General features: G+C 34.2%; 3 protein-coding genes across 3 annotated transcripts in view; 1 reads left to right on the top strand and 2 right to left on the bottom strand.

Annotated features, from left to right (window-relative positions):
• Positions 1-2908: 2908 nt before the first annotated feature.
• Positions 2909-4408, bottom strand: Drp (death-related protein). Its single transcript, XM_073091804.1, has 2 exons — positions 4232-4408; positions 2909-3460 (listed from the first exon to the last, which is right to left on the bottom strand). Exons 1-2 carry the CDS (start codon positions 4281-4283, stop codon positions 3207-3209), a joined length of 306 nt encoding a protein of 101 aa, XP_072947905.1. The 5' UTR covers positions 4284-4408; the 3' UTR covers positions 2909-3206.
• An 871-nt stretch (positions 4409-5279) lies between these two features.
• LOC140756706 (uncharacterized) overlaps positions 5280-25816 on the bottom strand; it is a 32929-nt gene continuing 12392 nt past the window's right edge. Inside the window, exons 3-13 of the mRNA XM_073092260.1 lie at positions 20725-20805; positions 19943-20058; positions 19096-19218; positions 14093-14869; positions 8702-8885; positions 8322-8442; positions 7777-7942; positions 7294-7427; positions 6476-6586; positions 5967-6104; positions 5280-5592 (exon numbers count right to left, since the gene is read on the bottom strand). Of these exons, the coding sequence (XP_072948361.1) occupies positions 5281-5592; positions 5967-6104; positions 6476-6586; positions 7294-7427; positions 7777-7942; positions 8322-8442; positions 8702-8885; positions 14093-14869; positions 19096-19218; positions 19943-20058; positions 20725-20805 (2263 nt within the window). The 3' untranslated portion in view covers position 5280. The remainder of the gene's footprint in view (positions 5593-5966; positions 6105-6475; positions 6587-7293; positions 7428-7776; positions 7943-8321; positions 8443-8701; positions 8886-14092; positions 14870-19095; positions 19219-19942; positions 20059-20724; positions 20806-25816) is intronic.
• On the top strand, positions 9514-10539 carry LOC140756687 (retinol dehydrogenase 13). Its single transcript, XM_083059030.1, has one exon. It carries the CDS (start codon positions 9514-9516, stop codon positions 10537-10539), a length of 1026 nt encoding a protein of 341 aa, XP_082915156.1.

Raw genomic sequence — 25816 nt, 5'->3', positions numbered from 1 at the left:
ACGAAGATAGAAGATGTTAGAGTAAAATAGGGAAGCCCGTTTATACTTTAAAAAAAAGCAAATTCAACTTATCATACATTTCTAATGGACAAATATAAGAAATGAAAAATACACTTATAAAATAATAAATGACATTAATAATATATTTTTTTTAATAAATTATTTTCAATTCACACTTTTTTTCATATACCTACATGAACCTTATAAACATGGATGAAGCAATCAAATGGACTCCTAATTTCGTATAAGACTTTGGTGATACATCAGTCAAATAGGTCTTATGTGTCTGTCACTCCACATATATTGATAAACATTATTTATATCAGTCAAATATTAAATTTGTATGAAAATTTAATAAAATTAGGAGTCCATTTGATTATTTCGTTTTTATAAATGAATATGATTTACAATGATTTTCTACACATATATTATTAAATAATATAGCATATTATTGCATATTTTTTAAACGTAGTTATAACAACCTATATAAAGCATAAACAAAAGTATATATAAACACATCTATGTTATTTTTATGTTTGTATGAAAAGAAAGGCTGATATGTTTTTGTATGTACTCATTTTCCAAAAACACTCAAAAAATTTTGAATTCAATTCTAATTTGATTTAACAAAATATAATTCAACAATTTATATGTTCTACTTATAAAGAGATTAATATAATAATATCAAATTATAAATACATACATATTACATATGTTTGTGCTTAAAAAGAAGAGCGTATTTATATGTAACTTCAACTTTAATATATTATATGCCTAGATCGTCAGTGAAAATAAACAATTGAATTTTTTTTTGTTCACATACACACGATTGTGTGTGTGTGAGAGAAAGAGAGTAGACTAGTCTAGACATATAGAATATCTAAGTTACAACCTATACATCAAAGTTTACAAGTGAATAATAGATACTTGGATTATGTTATACATAATAGAGATGTGTTATGAAGATAGTGTATTATAATCATTTAATAATCAAAGTTTTTAAAAGCAAATAAAAACCAAAGCAGTTTCATGGTTATACAACCAAGATTATAATGGTAGGATGTTTCATTATACAGTTCGCAATGAGTATTAATAATCTATCTATCCAATGTTTTCCTACCAGAGCTCGACATTAGTCAATTCTTCATACTAAACCTTGTCAAAATTCGATGTTAGGTCTGTAAATTCTATCCAGATTGATTATTAACAATAGGCATTATTTAAAAGTTGCAGAATTGTGTCGGTATATTACAGTGACCAGACCAAGATAAAATTGGTTGTATGACCACATATTGACTTTTAGTTACAGAATGTTTAATAATGCTATATAATAGTTATTATTGTACATAGCAAAACTTAACACATTTTTTTATTTTCAACAACAAATAAAGGTTAAATTTGATCACTAATTGTTTTAAGTATAAAACAGATTATAGATTATTAATTTCAAATAATATATGTATTACCTACTACCTAATATATGATGACATACAATAAATAATTAACATTTATATTTTTTCACATATAATTTTGAAAGTGACTAAAGCGAAAATCAAATTTAACCTCGTCGAATAATTCGGGAATATAGCCTTTAATGATTAGGTTGTTATAGCGAGACTATATTAGTGATAAGGAGTGTTTTTTATTCAGTTTTAATAATAATATTATAAAAATAATTTTAATCAGTTAGTGTATGATAAACAATTCCGTTTGAATTATTAGAGATGAAACTAATGTTGCCAGATTTACAATGTGGCTTTTTAATATTGCAATGTCTGCTAATATTATAAATTGCCAGTCAGATTATAAAATGTATAGATGCTTTAGAATTTGACAACAACTAAGGATACCATTTTTATATTAATTATTTTTATGCCAGAATTTTAAACCATCTACACACTCGCCAAACCATCACAAATTCATGTGGATAGTAATATTGACTTGGTTTGCGTATGTTTGCCAGATTTTTTTCCATAGGTTTAGTGACAAACACCATGCAGAATTTGTTGTGTCTGGTTAAATATAATTCTATGTATGGCTTTTCTAGACAATCTGGCAATGCTAGTTATAAAAAGCAATTATCTGGTAAGTAGTCATTATAGTATCCCATTGGATTGGGTTCTGAAAATTATCCAAATTATTATCCATTTCACTCCTTAATTATAATACATGTTTCTCAATATACCAATCCAATTAACAGACTTGACCGGCAACTTACAAATATACATCATGTGCTTAATTATTTACCGATGACCTGTTTATTAATAAATGGTGATGACAGAGATAGATGGAGAGATAGATAAAATATAAATACTGCTTACGTTTTAAGTATCATTATCTATATCTATCCGTATTTAATAGAATTTAATGTGTTTACCTTCAGTAAATATACACAGGTGGCAATCATATCATAGTGAGTAATGACAATTATCATTTAGTTCACAGTTAGAAACAGATTAGAATAATATACTTATATGTAACTAGTTCTTGCATCAACTCACACTTAAACCAGGCAGCCAAAATATGCCAATGATATGAAAGTTGAATATAAATCTTAGTTTTACCAGGCAAATTTCAAATTTTAAATTCTGCTATTTTTAAACACTTATTTCCTTATTCATAAGGAAATAAGTGTTTAAAAATAGCAGAATTCAGGTTATTCATAACCTTGATGTATCTTAGTACTTGACATTATGTTTACAGTCATCACGCAAGTTGCAGAATTATGTCCGGTAGTTATTTTTATGGCATTACTCATAGTCTCCACTTACTACTGACAAATTATGTTAGCATACAAAACTAGTAGATATTAATTGTACTGCATAAGTTAGTATGTTATGACATTTTTTGTAGAGAATTACTGTATAGTTCAAAATGTTGTAATCAATTGTCATAAGTGAATACAAGATTTGGAATTGTTTAATTTTGAAAAATGCTCTATTTATTTTTACTTAATTACAATGTAAAATTTCTTCTTTACAAGTCTCGAGAGAAGATATTATATGCAATGTTTTTATCCTACTTCGATCCTAGGATGTTTTAGATACTCATTATTTTAATAGTGCACAAAATTATTCGGTGTTAGCTTTTGTTAGTATTATAGGATAGTTGTTAAGTCCATGTTGTGATATAAAAATATTAATTCTTGATGTTATTGTAGGAGCACATAATGTAATTTGTGGTTGGGACATACTCGGTTATTTCATCTACTTCCTGGGCTGTTGGATGTGTGGGTTGGGTCTGTTATTGATGTGTGCGGGTGGCTTAGGGCTGTGGGCCACTTGGGCTGCCTCCGGAGTGAAGTCAGCATTACCTCTGTTTGGAGCACCGGATATGGAGACAGGGTTCGAGGGAACGGCAGATGGACCAGAGAGGCCGGTCAGGTCCTCGTTGGGTACTTCCTTGGTGTCCTTGGGGTGTGGCAGCTTGTGTTGAGTTATTCTCATGCCGCCCGCTTTAACTGTTTGAAAATTAAATATGTGAATATTTTGATGATTTATATATTTTGTTTTTGTGGTGTATGCAAATCTAGGCAAATTAGTCTCAAGTTCATATGTCTCTACGGCCACAAGGTAAATGTGGGTTGCGAAAAGTCTGTTCAACTATTTGCCTGGACAAATGTACTTACACATTATTGAGCCAAATAGTATTTGTGACATAACAGATTTATTTAATTGTTCCATTTTATTAGGAAAACTGACAATTGTTTAACACTTTTTGGACAAATTACATAAAAAATAACTTATTAGTGTAATCAATTATTGCATTATATTAATTAGCCCCAGAATGTGCATTCACTTAATCTGATTTCATATGTCAAGGGAATAAAAAGAGAAAAGTATAAAAATATTAAACTAGTTTTTAGTAAATATAACATTGTAATGGAAATAACATATCAACTTTCCAAACAAACAAAAGATTTGGGCTCTTGGACTAAAAACCGGTTTATTTTGTTGCCTCTGACGTTTTTATGACCTTCATACTATCGATCCTTTGTTTGAAAACATTAATTGCGTATGTATATAGATAGGTAGGTATATAATAATAAAAACAAAACATTTTCTTTAAAATTAATACTTTTTTACTAAATATAACCGATGTACGAGCGTCAATATGCACAAATTAACTTAATTCTATCCATATGCCGTGTCTGTCTCAATCAAAATAATAAAGAATAGTTGTAATTATAACAAAGGTAGTTAAATTAAAATTAAACAAAGAGTTTCCATACCAGCGGGGGGATGTCCAGCTTTAAGTTGCGAGCTTTCATCGGAGGACGACATTTTTCAAAAATTTAGTTTGATTTCACACAAATCTGATAAGATTATACTGTAAAAGTCTTATTGGTATACCAATTGCGGTGTCAACGTGTAAGCAGATTCGATGACATGGGCGCTTGAAGTGCACAGATAAGATAATATTTTTTTATATGAAACTAGATACAGATTATGTAGAGGAGTGAATCGTCTTGTACGTTCGGAAAATCGGATTTAAATTCAACCTTGTGATCATGAAATACATACATACATACCTTTTATTTATTTTTTTCTTTTTTTGGTTACCAGGGGGAAACCTTCAAAAGGTACCCTATGCCGTGGGAGCGACACGGGGTTATGTGGGATTCTTACCGCACTAAAACCCCTCAGGTGGCCGTCCTCGGCACTGCGTAGGGGACTCCGGGATCTCCAAAGGAACGCAACCGGAGTCCTCTTAGCGCGTTGCCCCGTCAGGCTCCGCCCAGGCGAGAGTGCTGCTCGCCACTCCGTCTGATGTGCACGACGGTATGCGACAACACATACCGCCGACCTTCCCGGGGTCGCTGGCCGGGCGGTTTGAGCTCCCACTTTCGCCACCCGCAACCCCGGAAGCCCCTTTTAGTCGCCTCTTACGACAGGCAGGGGATACCGTAGCCCTATTCTGGTCCCGGAACTACAGGGACACATACATACATACCTAGGTTATAATAATAGATGTAATCTATATTTATATATAATCTTTGGATGTAATATAGAAATATGTAGGGATAAAACAGTAGATAGCTAATTTTAATTTAGATGTAGAAATTTAGATTGTTTCGGACTAAATTTTTATGAACTCCCTGTAGAGTTTTATCTTGGATGAGTCTTCAAAACTAGACTGCCCACACAACTGCTTATTAGTAAGACCTTCAGAACTTCAAATAATAGCAGTTATTGTTTCAGTGAAATCATGTTTTACTTGTATCTGTTTATCTGTATTAAAAGGGTGTAAGGATAGGAATATAAATAAAATTAATGCCATTTATTTCCAAGCCTTTATTCTGAGTCTCCGTGCTGGCCGGATAACAACATCAGTGTCATCTCGGCCAGGCTTCACCATGTCTTTCTGAATCTCCATCACCATACGTAACATAAAATTCACCACTTGACTGCAAGTTCCATCTCTTAACCTAGCGAAGTCTCTCTGTGTTGGAAGAAAAGTACTGTTGATTGAAACTGTTTGGTGTGTTAATGAGGCGATTAGGCGTTTGATTATGTCAACTTTTTTGTTTGCCGCGAGAGGGCGTAAGCGTGTCACGAAGCGTAGCAGGTACTCGATGAGCATGACATCTTCCTGAAATAGAATAGTGTCAGATTTTGATGTACCAAAGGGATATGGATTAGCTCAAAGAGTATAGTAACCTATATAGCTAGCTGATGAAGGTTGGTATCAGTAAACAATACCCAGAGAAAATTGTAGTTCATCATTCCTTTATTTATTGATATAACATACATGTTTTGTCTCTATGAACTAATGTTGGAACGCCTTATTTTACTGTAGGTACTAAGTACTCTTCAAATAAGGTCAGAGTTACACTGCTTATAGCAGTCGCAATCAGTAAACGGTATTACGGCAGTGTCTTTGCACTCTAACATCAAAAAGTTCTATTGTCTTTTAATAGTTGTCTATCGACATTTACATGTGAGATGTAGGAGTTATATATTTACCATTTCTAAGGCCAGAACACAAGATTCCACATTTGTTGAGCGGCCAACTATGATAGACAAGTCACTTCTGTCTAGAACTGGCTGTTTTAAACCTTCCAGCCACTCGAAAAGTAAACCAGTCAGCATTGTTGGGTCTTCCTGAAAAGATGAACATATAGGTACTTAAATAGAAGCGTCTTGAAAAGGAAGTATTTTATAGTAAGCACCTATACAAGATTTAATATTTGCTTTTTAGGGTTCCGTAAGCAACGGATAAACTTGGACCCTATTATTAAGCCCCTTTTTTGTATACTATGAATGGCTGCTATAAAAATATAAAATAAACCGGTATTTACTGGCATTTGTTACGGAACCCTCTGTTTGCGAGTAGGCATGACTGACACTTTACAGACTTTAGAAAATAACTCTTAGTCAGTTAACTTTATTTTTCTTCTTTTAACCAAGAAATAAATAATTAATACTGTAAAACTTTTACAACAATCATTACTTTTATTATTTTCCCTCCATACCTCCTCATCAATTCTGGCCATTGCTTCTTTCCTCTGATTTATGTCATTGCGTAGCTGCTTTAAATATTTCTGCTTTTCATCTGGAAGACTACGGTGATCTATTATGAATGCCTGTAAATAAACATTGCTTATTAATATCTATATATAATTCAAATTTTAATTTGAAAATCACTAATATGTATAGTTCGCGCCAAACAGCTAGTCCGCTCTGAAGTTCTTGCGAGCTACTCATACAATTTGCTATGGCGACGCGATTCATTTCTATATTCAGAGCGGACTAGCTGTTTTACGCGGACTATACCTAATAAGATTTCAATGTTCAACTAGTATCCTGTGCGGTACTTTTTGGGGCGGCAAATTATTATTATTATTATAATTATTATATAAGATTTTTTATATGTTACATAGTGTTGATATTAATAATTAATTATATTTTAATTCGTGATAGTAGATTTTAAATAGTGTAATTATGATAATACTGCTCCTACAGCTATGTTACTCGTTTTCTGTATTTGCATGCTGTCTTCACCTTTATTGTAATGACACTAACCTCTTTTCTCTGTATTTATGATTGTTGCTTTTATTTGGTGTACATTATGTTGGTGATCATGAATAAATAAATAAATAATGCATTTGATACAAAAGTATACAGTTCTCAGGAGTCAATGCATATGTAATCCAGTTCAATCAAGTCTCTTCTTTTAGTTGTCTTTGGCGCCCCTTACAGACTTTCAGAATGCTAGTGACCAATTAACATTAGGTGGAGTAGATGTCCTACTACTATCAGATTAACTTCTTAGACATTAAATTCTATGTACCTCATGAATGTTTAAAGCAGGGATGACACCCCCATTGGAATTCCCAGTCAGTCTGCTCACAGATTCAAGATTTCTTTCAATGTCTTCTTCGATAGGATCTCGCCACTCCACCATGGGTAGATTCGTTACTTGGTCTACAAAATAATAATGTTTAAAACGGAAATTTTCGATTGTTACCACATTATCTAATATTAATACAGAAGTATTTTGTTTAAAGACGCTTTCTTCAATCACAGCCCCACACTACGATTGCTTTTGAAGTGGGTGCCGTGGACACAAACACAAATAAAGACACAAACACCCAGATTCCGAACATATATCTACATTTACATATCTGTCTGGCCGGGGATCGAACCCGGAATCCTCTGCGCGTCAGATCAGTACGGTGACCGCTCCGCAACGCGAATAACGATTAGAAATCAACTGCTATATAAATATTGAGAGGTAAATAGAAATGATCTAATACAAAAAATAAAGAAATACCTGATACAAGTTCCTCTGGTGTGGTTGGATCTGGTGGCTTGGCTTGTTTCAGTTTATAAGACAGGAAAGATTTGTAGAACGGTCTGTTCTTGATCCGGAAGTCTAGGCCTGCGCTCTGGTGGCTGCCACAAAGCTTCAGCAGACGCTCGCAGAGACAGTAGACTATCTGGAAAACAAGTGGATGCTCATACTGACTTTGATGACTTATTGGTCCATGTTTAGGTCATCTAATTAGTCATTTATCAAGATGTTTGTGCCTTCTACATAATAGGTAGGCTTTTTACTAAATTTCTGCGTTTTAATTAGGGTTTTCTTAACATGGTAATATCCTAAGTCTTCACAATCTTGCATCTAAAGTTTGAAGAGCCTCTGAGACTTTTCTAGAAAAAAATTGTAATCAATAAACTTTGAAAATGGTAACGACATTTTCTCGCTGATTAAAGTTTGTTTTATTGTCATTGATTTCAATCGTGGCTTTATTTTACGTTCAATAATGTAACTGAACATAGCCATCCTCTCAGAACTTTTATGAACTATGAAGATACCTTGGGCAGTTCCCGGAAGGCTCTCTCTTCAAGCCCGTGAAGAGTAGCTCGTTGCCTGTAGAGGTACTGCTTGAGCGTAAACTCCGCTGTTTTGTGGTCTTTCGTCAGCATTAGAGGTTCCCTGAAATTAATAATAATATTTTTTGGTTCCAATTGCGACTTTCCACTTCAAAACCTAACGCTATTCTTCAGTCATATTTTACATGTGTTTAACTTTGCTTGGTGTCTTGGTGTTAACTTTGAATGGTGGGTTAATCTTAATAAATAGGATAATCTTAATAATAGGATAGATGTATAAGATCTTAATTTTCACCACTTGTCAATTCTAGGGTTCTGGCTGACACACTAAAGCCTATTACTATTGTCAATTCGTCACTCACTTGGAGCTGAAGACAACAGTTTGCGGGAGGAGGTAATGCTCGAATTGCTGGACGCACAGGATCTGGCCGGAGGTCTGCACGGAGCGAGGCCTCTTCTTCCTCACCAGCCGGATGGCGTCGTTAGCTCGCACTCGCAAGGAGTACACCAGGTAGCAGGCTATTAGCACGCCGGTTCTGCCAAGACCTGCAAAAGATAGTCCTGCCAAATGAACTGGTTTTTAGACTTGTTACATAATATAGGAGAAGCAGACGAGCATGCAGTCCACCTGATGGTAAGTGGCTACTGCCGCCCATGCACATCTATAATGAACATCAAATACGATTAGATTCCTACTTAAGGTTGGGCACAGATACGCCGCTATCCCTGATAAGTAAGCTGGAATGCCCCGGAAAAGTATGTCTCCCTTACCACACCCTTGAAACCAGAACACAGCAGCACTTAACACTGTTGATATTAGGCAACAATAAATTGAATACGTTATTTACAATACAATACAATGATATTCAATGACATAGGTACATTGTCAATCCCCGAATGGTATGCACTAAAAATTTGCAAGTTAATTAGCTTGCTAATGCTAATGCACATATTCTGATATATTTGCAAATGCATATATTTCTACCTAAGTTCCGGATATGATGTAAAATGACAGATAAATTTTCAATATTAATTTATGTGATTTATCGCTTTTGGATACAGGCCAAAAGTGCCTTTAAAACGGCAATTAGCAAGCAACTCTGAAGTTATAAATGTGTAATACGTGTACCAATTTGATTGTGTGATTTATTAGTTAAAAAATCTATATATAAAGATGATTCTTCAACTTTGGTCATCGTTCACGGACAACTTCTTAAACACAAACATGATGTTTTTATACGAAATATTTTTGTCACTTCTGCTTATAATATTTTGTTTAATAATATTTTTTCTTGTGGTATGCATCTTTTTTCGACTATATTTCGAACCCATCAAAGGCGTGTGCAGATGTAAAACAAAACTTCACGGAAAAGTCGCCTTAGTGACCGGGGGAAGCTGCGGAATAGGATTGGAGACGGCCAGAGACTTGGCCAGGCGCGGCGCAAGAGTCATAATCGCCTGCAGAGACGCCAAGAAAGCCCAAGGCGCAATAGAAGACATTGTGCGAATGACAGGGAACCCTAACGTCGAGTTCCGGTTCTTAAACCTCTTCAAACCAAGCTCTATTCGAGAATTCGCTGCCGGCTTCATCAACACAGTGGACCGTTTGGACATCTTAGTTAACAACGCAGGTTGTTCTGGTGCCAAGTCACGTTTGGCTGATAATGGTGTCGACATTGTGATGCAAGTGAACCACATAGGACCATTTCTCCTCACTAAATTGTTGTTGGACAAGATTATCGCTTCGAAACCCAGCCGCATAATCATCGTGTCATCAATGTTGTACGGTATCGCTAGACTAGACATAAGAAACTTAGCTCAGACAAAATCTGATGGCCATATCTTGAATTACGCGAATAGCAAGCTTTGCAACGTTTTATGGGCGAAAGCCCTGGCGAAACGGTTGCCAGAAGGTGTCACGGTGAACTCCTTGCATCCTGGTGTAGTCCGCACGGATATCTTTCGAAGATTTGGCACTGTTCACATGATTTATGCCTTTAAAGTTATTCTTCGTTTGCTATTCAAGAGTCCTACAGAAGGTGCACAGACAACAATCCACTTGTGTGTGGCTCCAGAGCTACAGAACTGTTCAGGAGGGTACTATACTGACTGTAAGCTACGAGATTGCTACAAAGTAGCTCAAGATGAAGAATTGAGTGAAAAAGTTTGGTTGGAGAGCCTGCGTTTAAGTGAGAAATAAGTACATATTATACTTAAGACCGCCTGGTTGTTTTTATGCAGGAGCTGGTTATAATTTTACGGTAAAAACGGTATTTCAGCAATTTTGAAAGGATCTTAGTTGTCTAGCTTTGTGAAACGTACTTAAGTATGTATTACATACAATATGAACATTAAATGTATATAGTTTGTTTTGTTTTGTTTTGTTTTGTAAACAAAACAAAACAATTTATTTGCTTGGTTGACCTAAATGCTATGAGAGATATCATTTTGGTCGTAAGGTGCATTCTTGAACAATGCCAAACAAGAGATGAGAAATAAACCAAGAAAACGGGGAATGTCAATGATCTGTACCGCACTTAGTGATGGGACAAGCTAAAATAAAAGCTTATCGAAAATAGAAGAAAGAAATAAAAGGTGTATATTTAGTTTTAGTGGCTTCCTTCAAAACTTGTTTAGGCGACCCGTCGCCCAAACAAGTTTTGAAGGAAGCCGAGGAGCATAGGAGGCCGAAAGAGGCCTGCCCCAATGTATTGATGCCTTATATCTATATTACTCGTACAATTGTAGATTGGACTTCACACACCCATGAAATCATTTTTTTTAAAGATCTTCCAGGCCTGTAGGTTTCCTCAAGGTTCCCTTCAAGTTAAAGCAAGCGATTTATTATTTTAATCACTAATATACATGATTTTTAGGATACTTAATCATTTATAATATGTGTACATATTTACAAATGAAATTTTTATGTTAATTGGTGACAAGAATTAAATACTTTGAGAAAAACAACGTTTTGATAAAATTAATGGATTAAAATCTCATTTATTCGGAATGATATTATTAAAAATAGTATCACCAGATATAATTAAATTAATAGTAAAACTTATCTACTTATACAAATAGATAAAAATAGAGTGTACATTTTTAGAGTCAAAATAACAGCTTTTCCGTAAATAAATTTCAAAGTTTATACGGTAGGTATTAAAAACATAACACAAATATTAAATTTTTGTCTGTCTGTTTGTTTGCTTGTGCTCGCTAATCTCAGGAAATGGCTGAACGGATTTTGATAAGACTTTCACTGGCAATTAGGTCACATTATAACTTAGTAGTTTTATTTTAGGAAAGGATTTTTTGAAGGTGGTAGAACTCTGTGCATTGCAGTAATAACAGCAGTGTTAAGCCCTGCTGGGTTCTGGTTTGAAGCGTGTTGTAAGAGAGACATACTTGTCCGAGGCTTTCCAGCTTAGTCCTCAGAGGTAGCGGCGCATCTGTGGCCGACCTAAGGTAGGAATCTAATCCTATCTGGGGTTGATTACAGATCTCCATCAACGGCAGTAGCCATTTACCATCAGGTGGACTACATACTCGTCTGTTACTCCTATATTACAAAAACATAAAAAAGAATTAGGTTTCCAGGTACAAAATGTGTGTACCTATAAAATGTAATAAATATAAAAAGATAAATATAGATAAATGAGTATTTACACTTTAAAAAGCAGATAAAACCGTCATAGCTCATTTGTAATAAACTAATGATAATACAGAAGAATGTCGATTTCGCAATAACATTTTTATCAAACAATTCTGTTTACATAATCATTAATATTATTAGTATAATCTTTATCAGTATGGTAACCTATTTTTATACAGAAATAACATTTTATTTTTCTTAAATAAAAATAGTCTGAGTTACTCCTTATAATATCAACTATTTGCGACTGAAATACCCTTCAAAATGGGTCCAGCAGCTTGTAACATTACCCTGAACAAACAGACAAACAGAAGGAAAAGTTTATATAGTCACTGGCTGGTACGATTGTATGGGTTATAAAAAAGAAAAAGAACGCTCTTGACGTTGGAGTTGTATTTTGGGCGGGAATTAAAAAAGTTGTAAATTGGTTCAAGACATTTTATTCTCTCGGATGCTTTTGCAAGATCTTATTTAAATTTCGTATGTATGTTAGGATCAAAAGTTTTGTTATAAGTATCGTATATACTTTGATATGCATATAACAACATGCTGTAATTTGGGCATTAAAAACAAACACATGAAATTAATTTATTGTATATTATTTTGCTCTACTGCTTAAGATGATTATATCACTTATAAGAAAAGAAAGAAGACTAAATGGTGAATCATTTTTATTTACACATTTTCAATAATAAATAAAATATAAAACCAATTACCTAAATTATCATAAGTAAGTACCCTTTATCTTAATTAGGATGGCAACTAAGTTTACATTAAATATTTCACATTTAATAATAATCTTATATATAAAATTCTCGTGTCACAATGTTAGTTACCGTACTCCTCCGAAACGGCTTTACTGATTTTCCCCAAATTTTATATGCATATTCAGTAGGCCTGAGAATCGGCTACTATCTATTTTTCATACCCCTAAGTGATAAGGGTTGTTCACCCTTAACATTTTTTTTGGAGTTTACTCCTTAAGAAACGATTTGAGTTATAAGGCCCGGTACGGAAATTTTATGAGGAGTAAAATCAAGTGTAACACGAAAAGTTGAGGCGTAACGGAAACCAAAATATGAATCAAGAGTGCTTTTATTAATTTAAAATACAGTAAGTTCAAATCCCATATGAAAGTAATTATTACAATAAAAATAATTAGCAATATATAAAACATTAAAACGTCATTAACTAATTTGTTTACATTTTTGCATAAATTAAGTTATAGGTTTGATCATTTATAAACACTGTGAAAAATATGAACATTGGCGCCATAATATGATTAACAATCTTTTATGAACGTTTTTAATTCATCATTTTAGCAGATGCGTTCATTTACCTACCCTTTTTTCTATTCGATATATATCATAATTATCATTCGTAAGGAGTAAACTCCAATCGTGCGTCGTAGCTGACACACACACACTTTTTTTTAATTTTTGAACATGATTTTTGTTTTTATTTTTCTATAATGTGGCATTAAAAATACATACAACCCTAAATGTTTACTATTTTATCACCAACCCCTATTTTTTAATAGCCATTTCAGTAATTTAAATATTTTTTCATACTGCTCGATGTTAGAATTTTTAAATTATTTTATATGGCAACACAACATTTGCCGCATTATCGAATATTACCCATTTTTAATTTTTTATTTAATATCTGTCGCCTATTATTTTAAATAATATGTTGGACGTTTAGTTTTCCAAGAATTTATGTTACTTTGTTGTTCAAGTTAATTTATGGTAATATACTGTTAATTAAAATGGAATATAAAGTTTTATTCCATACCTACGAATTATAATTGGATCGAATCGGTGAAATTACGTTGACAAATCGAAACAAAGTAATTTCTGCCAAAGAGGTATTGAAAATCATGTTCAACGGAAATAAAAGTGTTAAATTGTAAATTTTTATAAGAAAATTAAATCTTAAGAAATCGGCGGGAACTTAGTTGCCACGAGATTATTTCCACTTACGAGTATCTACATTTCACTCAAACGCACAGCCTCTGTCCAAACCTTCTCCGTCAACTCTTCATCCTGGGCTATTTTGTAGTAGTCTCTCAACTTACACTCTGAATAGTAACCTCCCGAACAATTCTGGAGCTCTGGTGCGACACACAAATGGATTGTTGTTTGAGCACCCTTATCCGCAGTTTTGAATACCAACCTTGCAATCATAGTAACAAAATTCGTATAAATACCCATTCGTTTAAAAATATCCGTTTGGACGAAGCCAGGATGCAAGGAATTCACTGTTATACCTGCCGGCAATCTCTTAGCTAACGCTTTAGCCCACAGAACATTACAGAGCTTACTATTCGCGTACCTTATACAATGATAATTCGTTTTCACGCCCCTTAAGTCTTGTACGTCGATATTGCCGATGTAGTGCATCTTAGAAGACACTATCACTATGCGACTTGGTTTAGATGCTTTGAGCTTGTCTAATAGCAAGTTTGTGAGTAGAAATGGTCCTATGTGGTTCACTTGCATTACTATATCCACCCCATTGTCAGCTAAACGTAGCTTGGGTCCAGCACAACCTGCGTTGTTAACTAAGATGTCCAAACGGTCCACTGTGTTGTTGAAGTCGGCAGCGAATTCTCGAATAGAGCTCGGTTTGAAGAGGTCCAAGTACCGGAACTCGACGTTAGGGTTTCCTGTCGTTCGTGCGATGTCTTCAATTGCTTCTTGGGATCTCTTGGCGTCTCTGCACGCGATTATGACTCTTGCGCCGCGCCTGGCCATGTCTCTGGCCGTCTCCAACCCAATTCCAGAGTTTCCCCCGGTTACTAAGGCCACCTTTCCGTGCAACTTTGTTTTGCATCTACACACAGCATTGATCGGTTCGATATAAAGTCGCGCGAAGACTAACAACGAAATTAATAATAGAAATAAATAAAGGAATCCTTTGAGTAAGTAAATCAATGCGTAATATAAAAGAATCATGTTTACGGTTCAACTTTGTAGCGGCAAGTGGTTGTTGATTGAGAATTGGACCGGACCCACCATCGATATTATGCCGGCTTCCCACGGACCGCGATATTACGGACACACGACTGGCGATGCGTACGAGTACCTACATAGCGGTATACTAGATCCGTCGCGATTTGGTAAGAGCTTCAAATCAAATCAAATCAAATTATTTTTTTTTGTTATTCAAAATAGGTTCTTTACAGAGCACTTTTTGAATGTCAATACAACTACCACCACTTCACAAGGTGTTTCGTTATGGAGAAGAAGCGGCGAAAGAAACTGCATAACACATCTTTTAAAAAAAATTTTTTTTGGCAATATCAACTTAACGTAATGGTACATGTGGAGCTGGAGCTAATTCAGACCACACCGTTTTGTCAGTCAAATAATCACTTACTTTATAGTACACTTTTTTACATAGCGTTTGTTTAACTTCACCAGACATTCTAATCTTAGCATACGAAATCGACAATTTAAAGGCCTTTCGATCTACCTATTTGATTTAGATAACGCGTATCGCTAATGATATAAATAGATAGTGTACTAGAGTAGTGACTACAAAGTGCGTTATCACACTTCTAATCTTCTTCACTATGAATTTTCCAAATTATGAGACCGATAAAAATAGCTTCGACATCGACATGTCCATCTGAACGGCATTGTTGGAAGAATCTTAGTGTGGTCCTTGAATATCCTGTCATCAGCCGTCTGTGCATTCACGGACCGTGGGAAGCCGCCATTATAAATTATAAGGGCTCCGACACATAAACATTTCTCTAACGGAGGCGTTCCATGGACTTAGATGCAGCGCAGACAACGCTTCGGTATTATCGACAAAGTTGTGTCAAGTCAATAGTAATGTACGTTTTTCATTGTGGAAGGTTTTAAAAAAGAAAAGGTTTATTGCCTCGTGATAATGATAACATAACTTTAGATAATTTAGTTTGTACTTTTTAAAGCCAAACCTTATATATATATATATATATATATATATAACCTTATATATATATATATATATATATATATATATATATATATATATATATATATATATATATATATATATATATATATATATATATATATATATATATATATATATATATATATATATATATATATATATATAAGGTTTGGCTTATTATAAACTTACAAATGAAAACAAACTGAAAACCAGAGCTGTGGGTGTTTTTAACCGCTCATGGCATAATTCTGAGTTTGTTCCCTTTCGCGATTGTTGCAGCGCATAGTATTTTAACAGCGCTATATAGGTAATTTAACCTTCTTTGTTTTTTTATTGCCTTTTGATTGTTTTGTTAACGTATTTTTTTAATTATTATTTTTGTGTTATTTTGCGATTTTTGTTTTTTTCTTCAATTAATTTTATTTTTATTTTTGTACTTTTAGTTTTAAAAATTGTAGGTACTATGTGCTGCAGTTCTCTTGAATAAATGATATTATTATTATTATAAATAATACTAAGTTACTTCTGAAATATGACGATTTAGCGGATTCCGATGAATAGTTTTTGGCCTCGATTTTACATGCGATATTGTCGCGATGTCTATGCTCCATACGTACATACTCTACTCTGGATAGACGCTAATGTGTCGGCACCCTAAAACAACCGGACTGTTATGGTCACACACCTCATATAACATATATTATGATAATTATAGCATTGAAGTCGCTGGCAAGGTGAACAGCTGTCATTAAATGTTTCTTTTAACGGTAAATTTTCTTTTTAAATCATTCAATGTATTTTTTTTAGTTAAGAAATAACATCTTAATTTTAACACAATGAATAATTAATAATTAATTAATTAATTTGTGTTATTTTCATGGTGTTATTTTATAATAATATGTTCCCATTTATATAGTCACTGGCTGGTACGATTGTATGGGTTATAAAAAAGAAAAAGAATGTTCTTGACGTTGGAGTTGTATTTTGCGCGGGAATAAAAAAGTTGTATATTGGTTTAAGAAATATTTCAAGTTATTTCGTATGTTTGTGAGGATCAAACCTTGCACCTAATTTTAAACCGGTTAATCGCAACCGAATGATGTGGAATTTTACATACATGTTTGGTTTGGATGATAATGCATATGAAGTTTATTGACATCATTCTAATACGGCGGACGCCGCAATATGGCGGAACATTCTATTAATTTTCCACCCCAATGACATGGGTATCGAATAAAAGGGTTTTTGAGAAGAATACGAGAAAGGCGTTATAAAAAATCTTGTATTGTTTTTAATTTTATTTTACTTAATACAAATGTACCTACTACAAATTCGTGTACTTGTAATACACCAATCAACAGAATTTGGTGTGGAATTTGGAATAGGTATTTTAAATATATGAAAGGTCGTTTTTTTGTTGAAATTTCTACATCTTTTCAAAGCTGAAAAAAGTCATGAATTCTTGAATAGGTGAATACTTTATACTGGGTGAATTTTTCAAGTGCGTGGAAAGCCAAATTTGAAATATTCAAAAAATCATATTAAAAAAAGGTTTAAAAGAATCATGGGGCTGTTGTTAATTTAAAATGCATATGTACCTAATTTTATTTTAAAATCTGTTTTCTTGTTTCCTTAAGCAAGAGTAGAACGAGGTTATTTTGAAAAAGTAACTTTTGAAAATACAATACAATTATGTAATAAAAGATCAAAATTGTGGTAACTATAAATGATGAGTAGAGGATAAAGTTCATTCGTCTCATTATCAGCAATTCCTACAGGTGGTTACCAGTGGGAGGTGAGGAGGAGGTGGGCAACGGCCATACTACGTGGCCCGTTTTCTCTTACCTAATAATTGTTTTGTATATTATATCGATTCATTTTAAAACACAACAGCATTTTTCGTCTTAACTTCGAACCTGTAACTTTTTTGTCACTATTCCATAAAGTACTTACATGTTTATAAAAACTCGCCCTGTGTACCTTCTTAATTAGATAATTTACATACAATAATGTAGCGGAAACGAATTGAAGGTTAAGACGAAGGTCAAGTGTAAATTTTCACTGTATTCATTAGGCATGATGACAAAATTTGAAAATCCCTTCTATAATGTAGGTATACGTCTATTGATTCCAAAAATCGTATTATTTCGGCAATATTTCAGTCTCTGTATTAACGAAAACAATACTATATTTTAAAGCTATTTTGAATTAAGTGCGAAAACGCTCGTGGGTGTCATAACGTCCGTTGCTGACGTCACTCTAGAACAGTGACATACCCAAAAATTACGTCATTCGCGTCCCGATTAGCGTTTTAGACAAGATGGCCGACTGCAGTATTTTATACTTTTATTTTATTGAAAATATAATAAATCTTAAAGGCTTTTTAAAACTGGGTAATTTTTGAGAATCCTTTCAATATATTGTTTTTACTTAGATCATTTATTCTTTGATTTTTTAATATTGCCATCATGCCAATTCTATTGATTCACCCTTCCCCTTTCTATCTTTTGTATAATATTGAAGTAGCCAACAAGCATGTAGTGCATCTGATGGTAAGTGGCTAGTAACTGCCGCCTTTGGATATTTGTAATCAATTCTACATAGGATGCGAGCACCGTGGCTAACCTCAGGTAGGCTAACGTTGCCGCCCCTGAGGACTAAGTTATAACACCTTGAAAAACTGTGTCTTCCTTATCACCATAGATTAGTAAAGATTACTCTAACCTAACAAGAAAATGTAACCAGTTTTGACAATTGAAATTATCACTGTCATCTATTTTCGTGTTTGAAAAATATTAGTTTTTAAAGCATTTAAGAATGAAACGATACTTCTCCGCACTTTTTTTGTTCGATTTCATGTTTTTGCACCACTTTACTGCACAATGTACATGTTCCGCGACAGTCAGACAGTTAGACAGACGTAATAGGAATACAGTCAGCTATTTTACCATAAGTGGCTGTCTATGTGTCAGCCATTTAATGGCTTCCTTCAATTACAAGGCGGTGAGATATCTATACTTATCTATAATTATCACCTACAAACCAGAACACAGCAACGCTTAACACTGCTGTTATTAGGCAGAAAAAGGTGTGGCGGTGGTGCCGCCGGAGTCGAACGCCAAAGGGTTCTACCACCTTATGTGGTGTTTCAGTTACCTGCATGACAGTGTATTGCCACTCTCCCCTCTTGCAACGCGAAGGACAGGACCTTCGCCATATCGAGGAGGCCACTCAGGGTGGCCTCGCCGTAGTCCGGCCACGCAAAGTTGTAGTAATATACTGTAAAAAATGTTAAACAAAAAAATTAATTCTTATGGCGATTTTTTAGTATTCTACTAGAGATAAAAAAGGTGGTTCTACTAGAGAAAAAATCAATTGAGTATGCTTTACTCGAGGAGGTGGCACTGCTACAGCTATCTCTGGGATGAAGCAGTTCTGCAATGGAGCGGAATGTGGATACCGACTAACTTACATAAGTAATATGACGTAACCATTTTATTAAGTTAAGATTAAAACTACTTCGCAACAATCCGCTACAAATATGTATGATGGTATATATTTTAAACCATGCAGTATGTACCACCCTCCTTCCCTCAAAGGATGCGTGCAGATGCAAAAATTAAAAATATACACCACCATACATACCACCATCAACACGTGTTTCGCTCCAAAACGGAGCATCATCAGGGTAAGTTGACTCTACGGCGATTAAATTTTGCATCTGCACGCATCCTTTGAGGGAGGGAGGGTGGTACATACTGCATGGTTTAAAATATATACCATCATTAACTCATGTATGTATCATGTATGTATCAATTAACTATGTAACCGTTTTAATTCAGGAGGGGCAACACATCTGTGATCGGCTTCAAGTAGAGTCCCTGTTTTATATGGAGTTGGTTTTATAATTGTTCGTAGTCAAAATCACTTATCAGTAGGTGGACTGTAAGTTTTCCTGCTACGTATGAAAAAAGCTTTAGTTTTATCGCTCACATATACATACTATCATTAGCCATGAAGATATTGGGGTCGTAGGTGAACCCTGAGCTAGTGAGGGGCGGGCCGCAGCTCGCGTGCTCTCCCGGCGTCTGCAGGTTGATAACCGAACGGATACCCCAACTGGAACCAATAAAGTGTTACAAACCAAACGGTGAAGTTAGGATGAATTTACCTTGGTGAAGATTGAACGTGTCACCTGGGGCATGAAATGGATTTGAAATGAAATGAAATGAAATATATTTATTTTTTGTATAGGCCAACGGCGGCACTTACAAATATTGTAACTGACATTACAATATTTTCTTAAACTACTACCGGATCGGAACGCGACCTCTACTGAGAAGATCCGGTAAGAAACTCAGTGGGTTTGTCTTTTTTAATTTTAAAAATAATTATTCTCTTTTTCATTTTTTTTAAATGCCATTATTATTATTATTATTATTTTTTATTTCCCGCATTTATTTGCCGCAAAGCAGAGGATGAATTGTCCCATAAAGAGCATTGTCGATTTGCCGCCCGGGACGCAGGATCAATTAGCACTCTAGGGCACAGGATTAACTTGCCCCCAGAGATTAAGATATTAAAAATAATTTTCTAGAAATCATTGAACTATTATTACAAAAGAACTGTCAAATTTAGATTGTTTTTCAACGATTCGAGAGCAACGCTTTTTGATTTGTAAAATTTTGAATTCTTAGCCAAAATAGTAGTCTATACATTTGGAGCTTCCAACACACAAAAAAAGTTTAATGCGGATACTTACATGAGATTATTTAAATTTATTACCTGTGGAACTGCTGAATGATGTTCCTGGCTGCTATGTTGGCGGTGCTCGGTCGTGCCATCGCCAAAATGTCGTCTGTGACCCTAAACATGCGAACTTTATTGACAACTGGCTTTGCGATTTCGAATACTAGCCACATGACAATTTTGTATATCTGTGTCGTGTGATAAAGTTGTTAAATACTGCATTTTTGAAGGTCGTAGAACCCTTTGTGTTTCGACTCCGGCGGCACCACCGCCACACCTATTTCTACCTAATAACAGCAGTGATAGGCGCTGCTGTGTTCCGGTTTAAAGGGTGTGGTAAGGGAGACAGACTTTCTACAGACAGACCATCTCTATCCATACGAGCATGTAGTTCATCTGATGGTAAGAAGCTATTTCCGCCCACACTTGTAATCAACCCCCAAAAGATATGTATCCTACACCTAAGAACTATGTTAGATAGCCTCGGATAAGTACGTCCCTTACCACACCTTATACACCGCAATACAGCAAAAGGAGGAGGTTTCGCAATTCGATCGTATATACAGGGTGAATCTCTATAAAGTGCACATATTGAAACAGGTAAAATTAAACCGCATTTTGTCGACAAAAAAAATATTAAAAAAAATTATAAAAATTTTTTTTTGGGTTTTACGACCTTTCGAATTTTTTTTTGGGAATTGTGCACCTGAAGTAAATAAATCGCTATAACTTTTAAACTAAGAGGGTTATCAGGTTCAAACAAAAATAACAATGATTGCCAATGATAGGCCGTACTGATCCATGAAAAAAAAAACAAAAAAAAATCATCTTCCCAGGAAAAAAATGTCAGATTAGTGCAAGAAAGCACTTTTTTTAGGTAAAATTTTCAGTAATCATCAATTTCCTCAAAATAATCTAGGCATTTTATTTTTTTATTATTGTTTAATGCAATTCTACGTCGTATTAGCTTTCAAACACTAAAAAAACCACGCCTCTAACTCAAGTATAAAGTTTGTTAGGAACGTTTCAAAAAAGATACTCATGACGCGACGCACGTGCGCCCTAATAAAACTGGTATAGTCCGACCCATAATTAGATGTCCAAAATATAAACAAAGAAAACTATCAAAAATATGTTTCAATGGTAAATTCATGGTAGTTTCTTATTTTTGACGATATTAAAGTGATAAAACTGTAATAAAATAAATCTTTAATAATTAAAAAAAAAACACTAGTTTGTATTAAAAATGTTATTTATTACCAACACCCTTAAAAACTGCCTTTGTTTAAGCGCTCGTAGGAAAGTGTATACTTAAGTTACAGGCATGCTTTTTTTAGTGTTTGAAAGCTAATACGACGTAGAATTACATTAAATAATAAAAATAAAATAAAAAGCCTAGATTATTTTGAGGAAATTCACGATTACTGAAATTTAACCTAAAAAAATTGCTTTTTTCACACTAATCTGACTATTTTTTTCTGGGAAGATAAGCTTTTTTGTTTTGTTTTTTTCATGGATCAGTACCGCCTATAATTGGCATTCATTGTAATTTTTGTTTGAACATGATAACTCTTTTAGTTCAAAAGTTATAGCGATTTATTTACTTTAGGTGCACAATTCCAAAAAAAAAACTTGAAAAGGTCGTAAAACCCAAAAAAAATTTTTTTTATTATTTTTTTTGTCGATAAAATGCGGTTTAATTTTACCTGTTTCAATATGTGCACTTTATGGAGATTCACCCTGTATATTTATACTAATACTAATCTATACTAATATTATAAAGAGGAAAAATTTGTTTGTTTGTCTGATTGTAATGAATAGGGACAAAAACTATTGGACCGATTTTAAAAATTCTTTCACCATTCGAAAGCTACATTATCCACGAGTAACATAGGGTATATTTTATATGAAATATATTTGATAAATAGATTTGGAGGCGGTACAAAGTTTGCCGGGTCAGCTAGTTTTTAATAAGGGAGAAATAGACATGGCGGTGCCTAAATGTGTACTTTTGTACATCTAGTTTAAGTAAGAAGAGTAAAGTTTTGTGGTCTAATTTGGTGAGTTATTAGGATTAGGAGCAAAGGAACATGCAGTACACCTATGTAAGATGTCACAACCAGGGCGGTTACTACCATCTCTTAAAACAATATTATTTTAATCATACATTGAAATTTCGTACCACGGCGTCGTTAAAGTAAGGTTGTTTTATAATATTACAATAAGCAGTTTTGTATTATGTTGGTCGAAATTATTCTTTTTTTTTACAGGAATTGGTGCGAAAGAGATGACACTAGTTTCGATGTCTCGTTTTCTCTTAGACAAGAAACACAAATTACTAATTATTATACGTCGCTCGGCAGGAATAAAACAAAACTGTTTTAAGGAGGTCGTTGTACGAAACAAAATAATGTTGATACAATAGTATTTTTCCATTCTGACCCACCGCACGATATATTTCCGAACCGAACGTCGGGTTCTTCCGTTCGGAAAACGAACGTATGTGTGCGGCAGTTAAAACATTGAAAACGAATGTATGCGGGCAGCCTTAATCGTAACATAACTACAGTAATCAAACTACATGATGTAGTTATTAATGTAATTGCTGCAATCTAGTAGTTATAACTACTGATTATTTAATTTCTATGGACTTATATTTTGCAATTAAATAAAACGTGGAATAAGAGTACAGCCTGTACACAGAGTTAAAACCCGAAGGTGTGGGTTCGATTCCCGCCTATGGTCTGTTTTGTGGTAGGACTTTTACAGAGTCCTCCACTATTAAAATTAAAATATAACATATAACAATATAACATGTAAATGTACCATAATAGCTTTGGCAGTGTCCCGGAAAAATAATGATGTGGAAACCAGTAGACTTGAAATACAGGCTCAAAGATCAGAGGACTACAGTAGCGCATTGAGCGATGTTTCCTAATCAAGACGTGTCCTTCAATAGAATAAATAGACCATTCGAATATTTATCATATATTAATATTTTTTATGTTGATTGACTTACATGTAATAAAAAAATCAATATTACTCAGCATTATCAACTTAAGTAATTCAAATTATTTGCGAATGAAATAAAAAAAATATAAATAGGCTAATCAATCAAATTAGCCTTTAATACTACACGTTTCTCGAACATCTCATCTGATAGCTTGTGGGATTTCGGATGGTTTATCATAGTTGCGTAAGAAAATAGTCTTTCCACTGGAGGCGAAGGTAGAGGAGTATTGTATTTTATGAATACTTTTTTCACTTCTGGATATCTGTGAAGAGTATTTAGTTCTATTTCCATATCTGATAAATAACAGGAAACTATAAGATCTACTTTTGACGGTTGTACTCGGGATACATCTTCCTCAGTATCTGAACAGCTATCAAATTTAAAAAAGTCATCTTTAGTTTCTTTTTTGATTGCTGAACTCGATTCAGCATTTCTCGAAATTTCTTTAGCAATAGCTGCTTTGAAAACGTTTTCCAACATTTGATGTTCTTCTGTGGGAATACAAGCAAACCATTTGGTTTTAAATCGTGGTAAAGACATCGCAGCGATCGCAGCATTTTGTGCTTCGGAGATAGAAAAATCAAAAACGTCACTAAAACGGTTATTTAAGCTTTCCAAGTGTGTTCTTGTCAGATCGTTGCAGTAGATAAAGTTTTCATTGCACAGTTTTTGTAATTTTCTTCTCAGAGATAATAAACATGGAAGAAGCAAGCCATAGAACATATCCTTTTCACCTTGTAAAATGTCAAGTGCCTCAGCTATTGGTTTAGAACATTTTAAATATTCTTGCATGTAATTGAATTCGTTTTGCTGCAACTGGCTACTGCTGCTGATTTTTAAAGCATCATACAGCGGAATACTTTTATCTTTTATAGCATATATTTGTCCCAGTGCATCGTAAGTACTATTCCACCTAGTGTCTCGTGGCCTTGATAGCGTGTGTCCTAAAACTGTTTGGATTATTTCTGCTGATTTGGGCCGGCCGGCAGCATTCCATAGTTTATTGCATTTATTTAGTACTCGTTCATGCATTTTGGAAAGGGTGGTATTTTGATTTCGAAGCACTTTTCCAGCATCAGTGGTTGCACATAAGTTAAGTTTATGAGCAGAACATCTCAGGTGAGCTGGCAATTCAGGAGACACACGAACATTTTCAAGAGACAAGAGATCGCTTTCAGACTTATCATACGACGTCGTACTAACTTCTGACTGAATATCTTCTGAAACATTATAATTGTCTTCAACGTCTTTATCGTTTAGTTCAAATATTCCAATCGAATCACAAGACTCCATGTCCACACCAAACTCTTTAAGACCCTTTACAAAATTACTTCCGTTATCAGTAACCGTAGATAGCACTTTTCGCGAGTCAATTCCAAATTCGTTGTGGATATCTTCTAGTAGTAAAGCAATTCTATCGTAGCTATGCGTTCCTTTGAATCTTCGACATGCCAATGTCTTAGATATTCTTTGCAAATCAGATGTTATCCAATGTGCCGTTACGCCTATAAAACTTCTTTGTTTTCCACACCAAACCTCTGCTGTGGTACATACATATAAAGTATCTCGAAGCACGGTTTTTATCTCATTTATTTCTTTGATGTAGTAATCTTGCATAAAACTTCCCAAAGATCGTCGACTCATTAAGGTTAAGCCATTTTGACACATACCTGCATTTTCATACGTTTTTTTCAGGTAAGGATCTTCAATTGCTCTCAGGGGTATCATCGAATGTATGAAAAATTTGATAACGTTACCATTAAATTCTTCTTGTGATACCTTCTTAGCCTTTGGCTGTATTTCTGAAGTTGCTTTTTTCGCTTTTTTATTACTGGCAAAATATGTTTTATAGTCGTTGAGTGCACTTTCCCCATGTTTTCTTTTTAGGTGCGTGACAAAGTTAGACGTTGAAGGCAACGTTCCGGATATTTTCACGTGTTTTGGCAAGCACAAAGTACACAGTCCAACTCGTTTGCGATCCGTAGACTCTACTTCACAAAATTGAAAGAACTTGCCATCAAGGATACGTGGCAAGTTTTTGTCATTATTTTCCTCTAAGCTATTAGAACTTGATGCTGAATCTTCGTAGCAGAGTTGTAGAAAGAGAGACTTATC

Source organism: Epargyreus clarus, unplaced genomic scaffold, assembly GCF_041222505.1.
Source record: "Epargyreus clarus isolate Ecla_fem2 unplaced genomic scaffold, WU_Ecla_fem_2.2 ptg000035l, whole genome shotgun sequence".
NCBI classification, from domain to species: Eukaryota; Metazoa; Arthropoda; class Insecta; order Lepidoptera; family Hesperiidae; genus Epargyreus; species Epargyreus clarus.
This window is presented reverse-complemented; position numbering and strand designations above follow the sequence as displayed.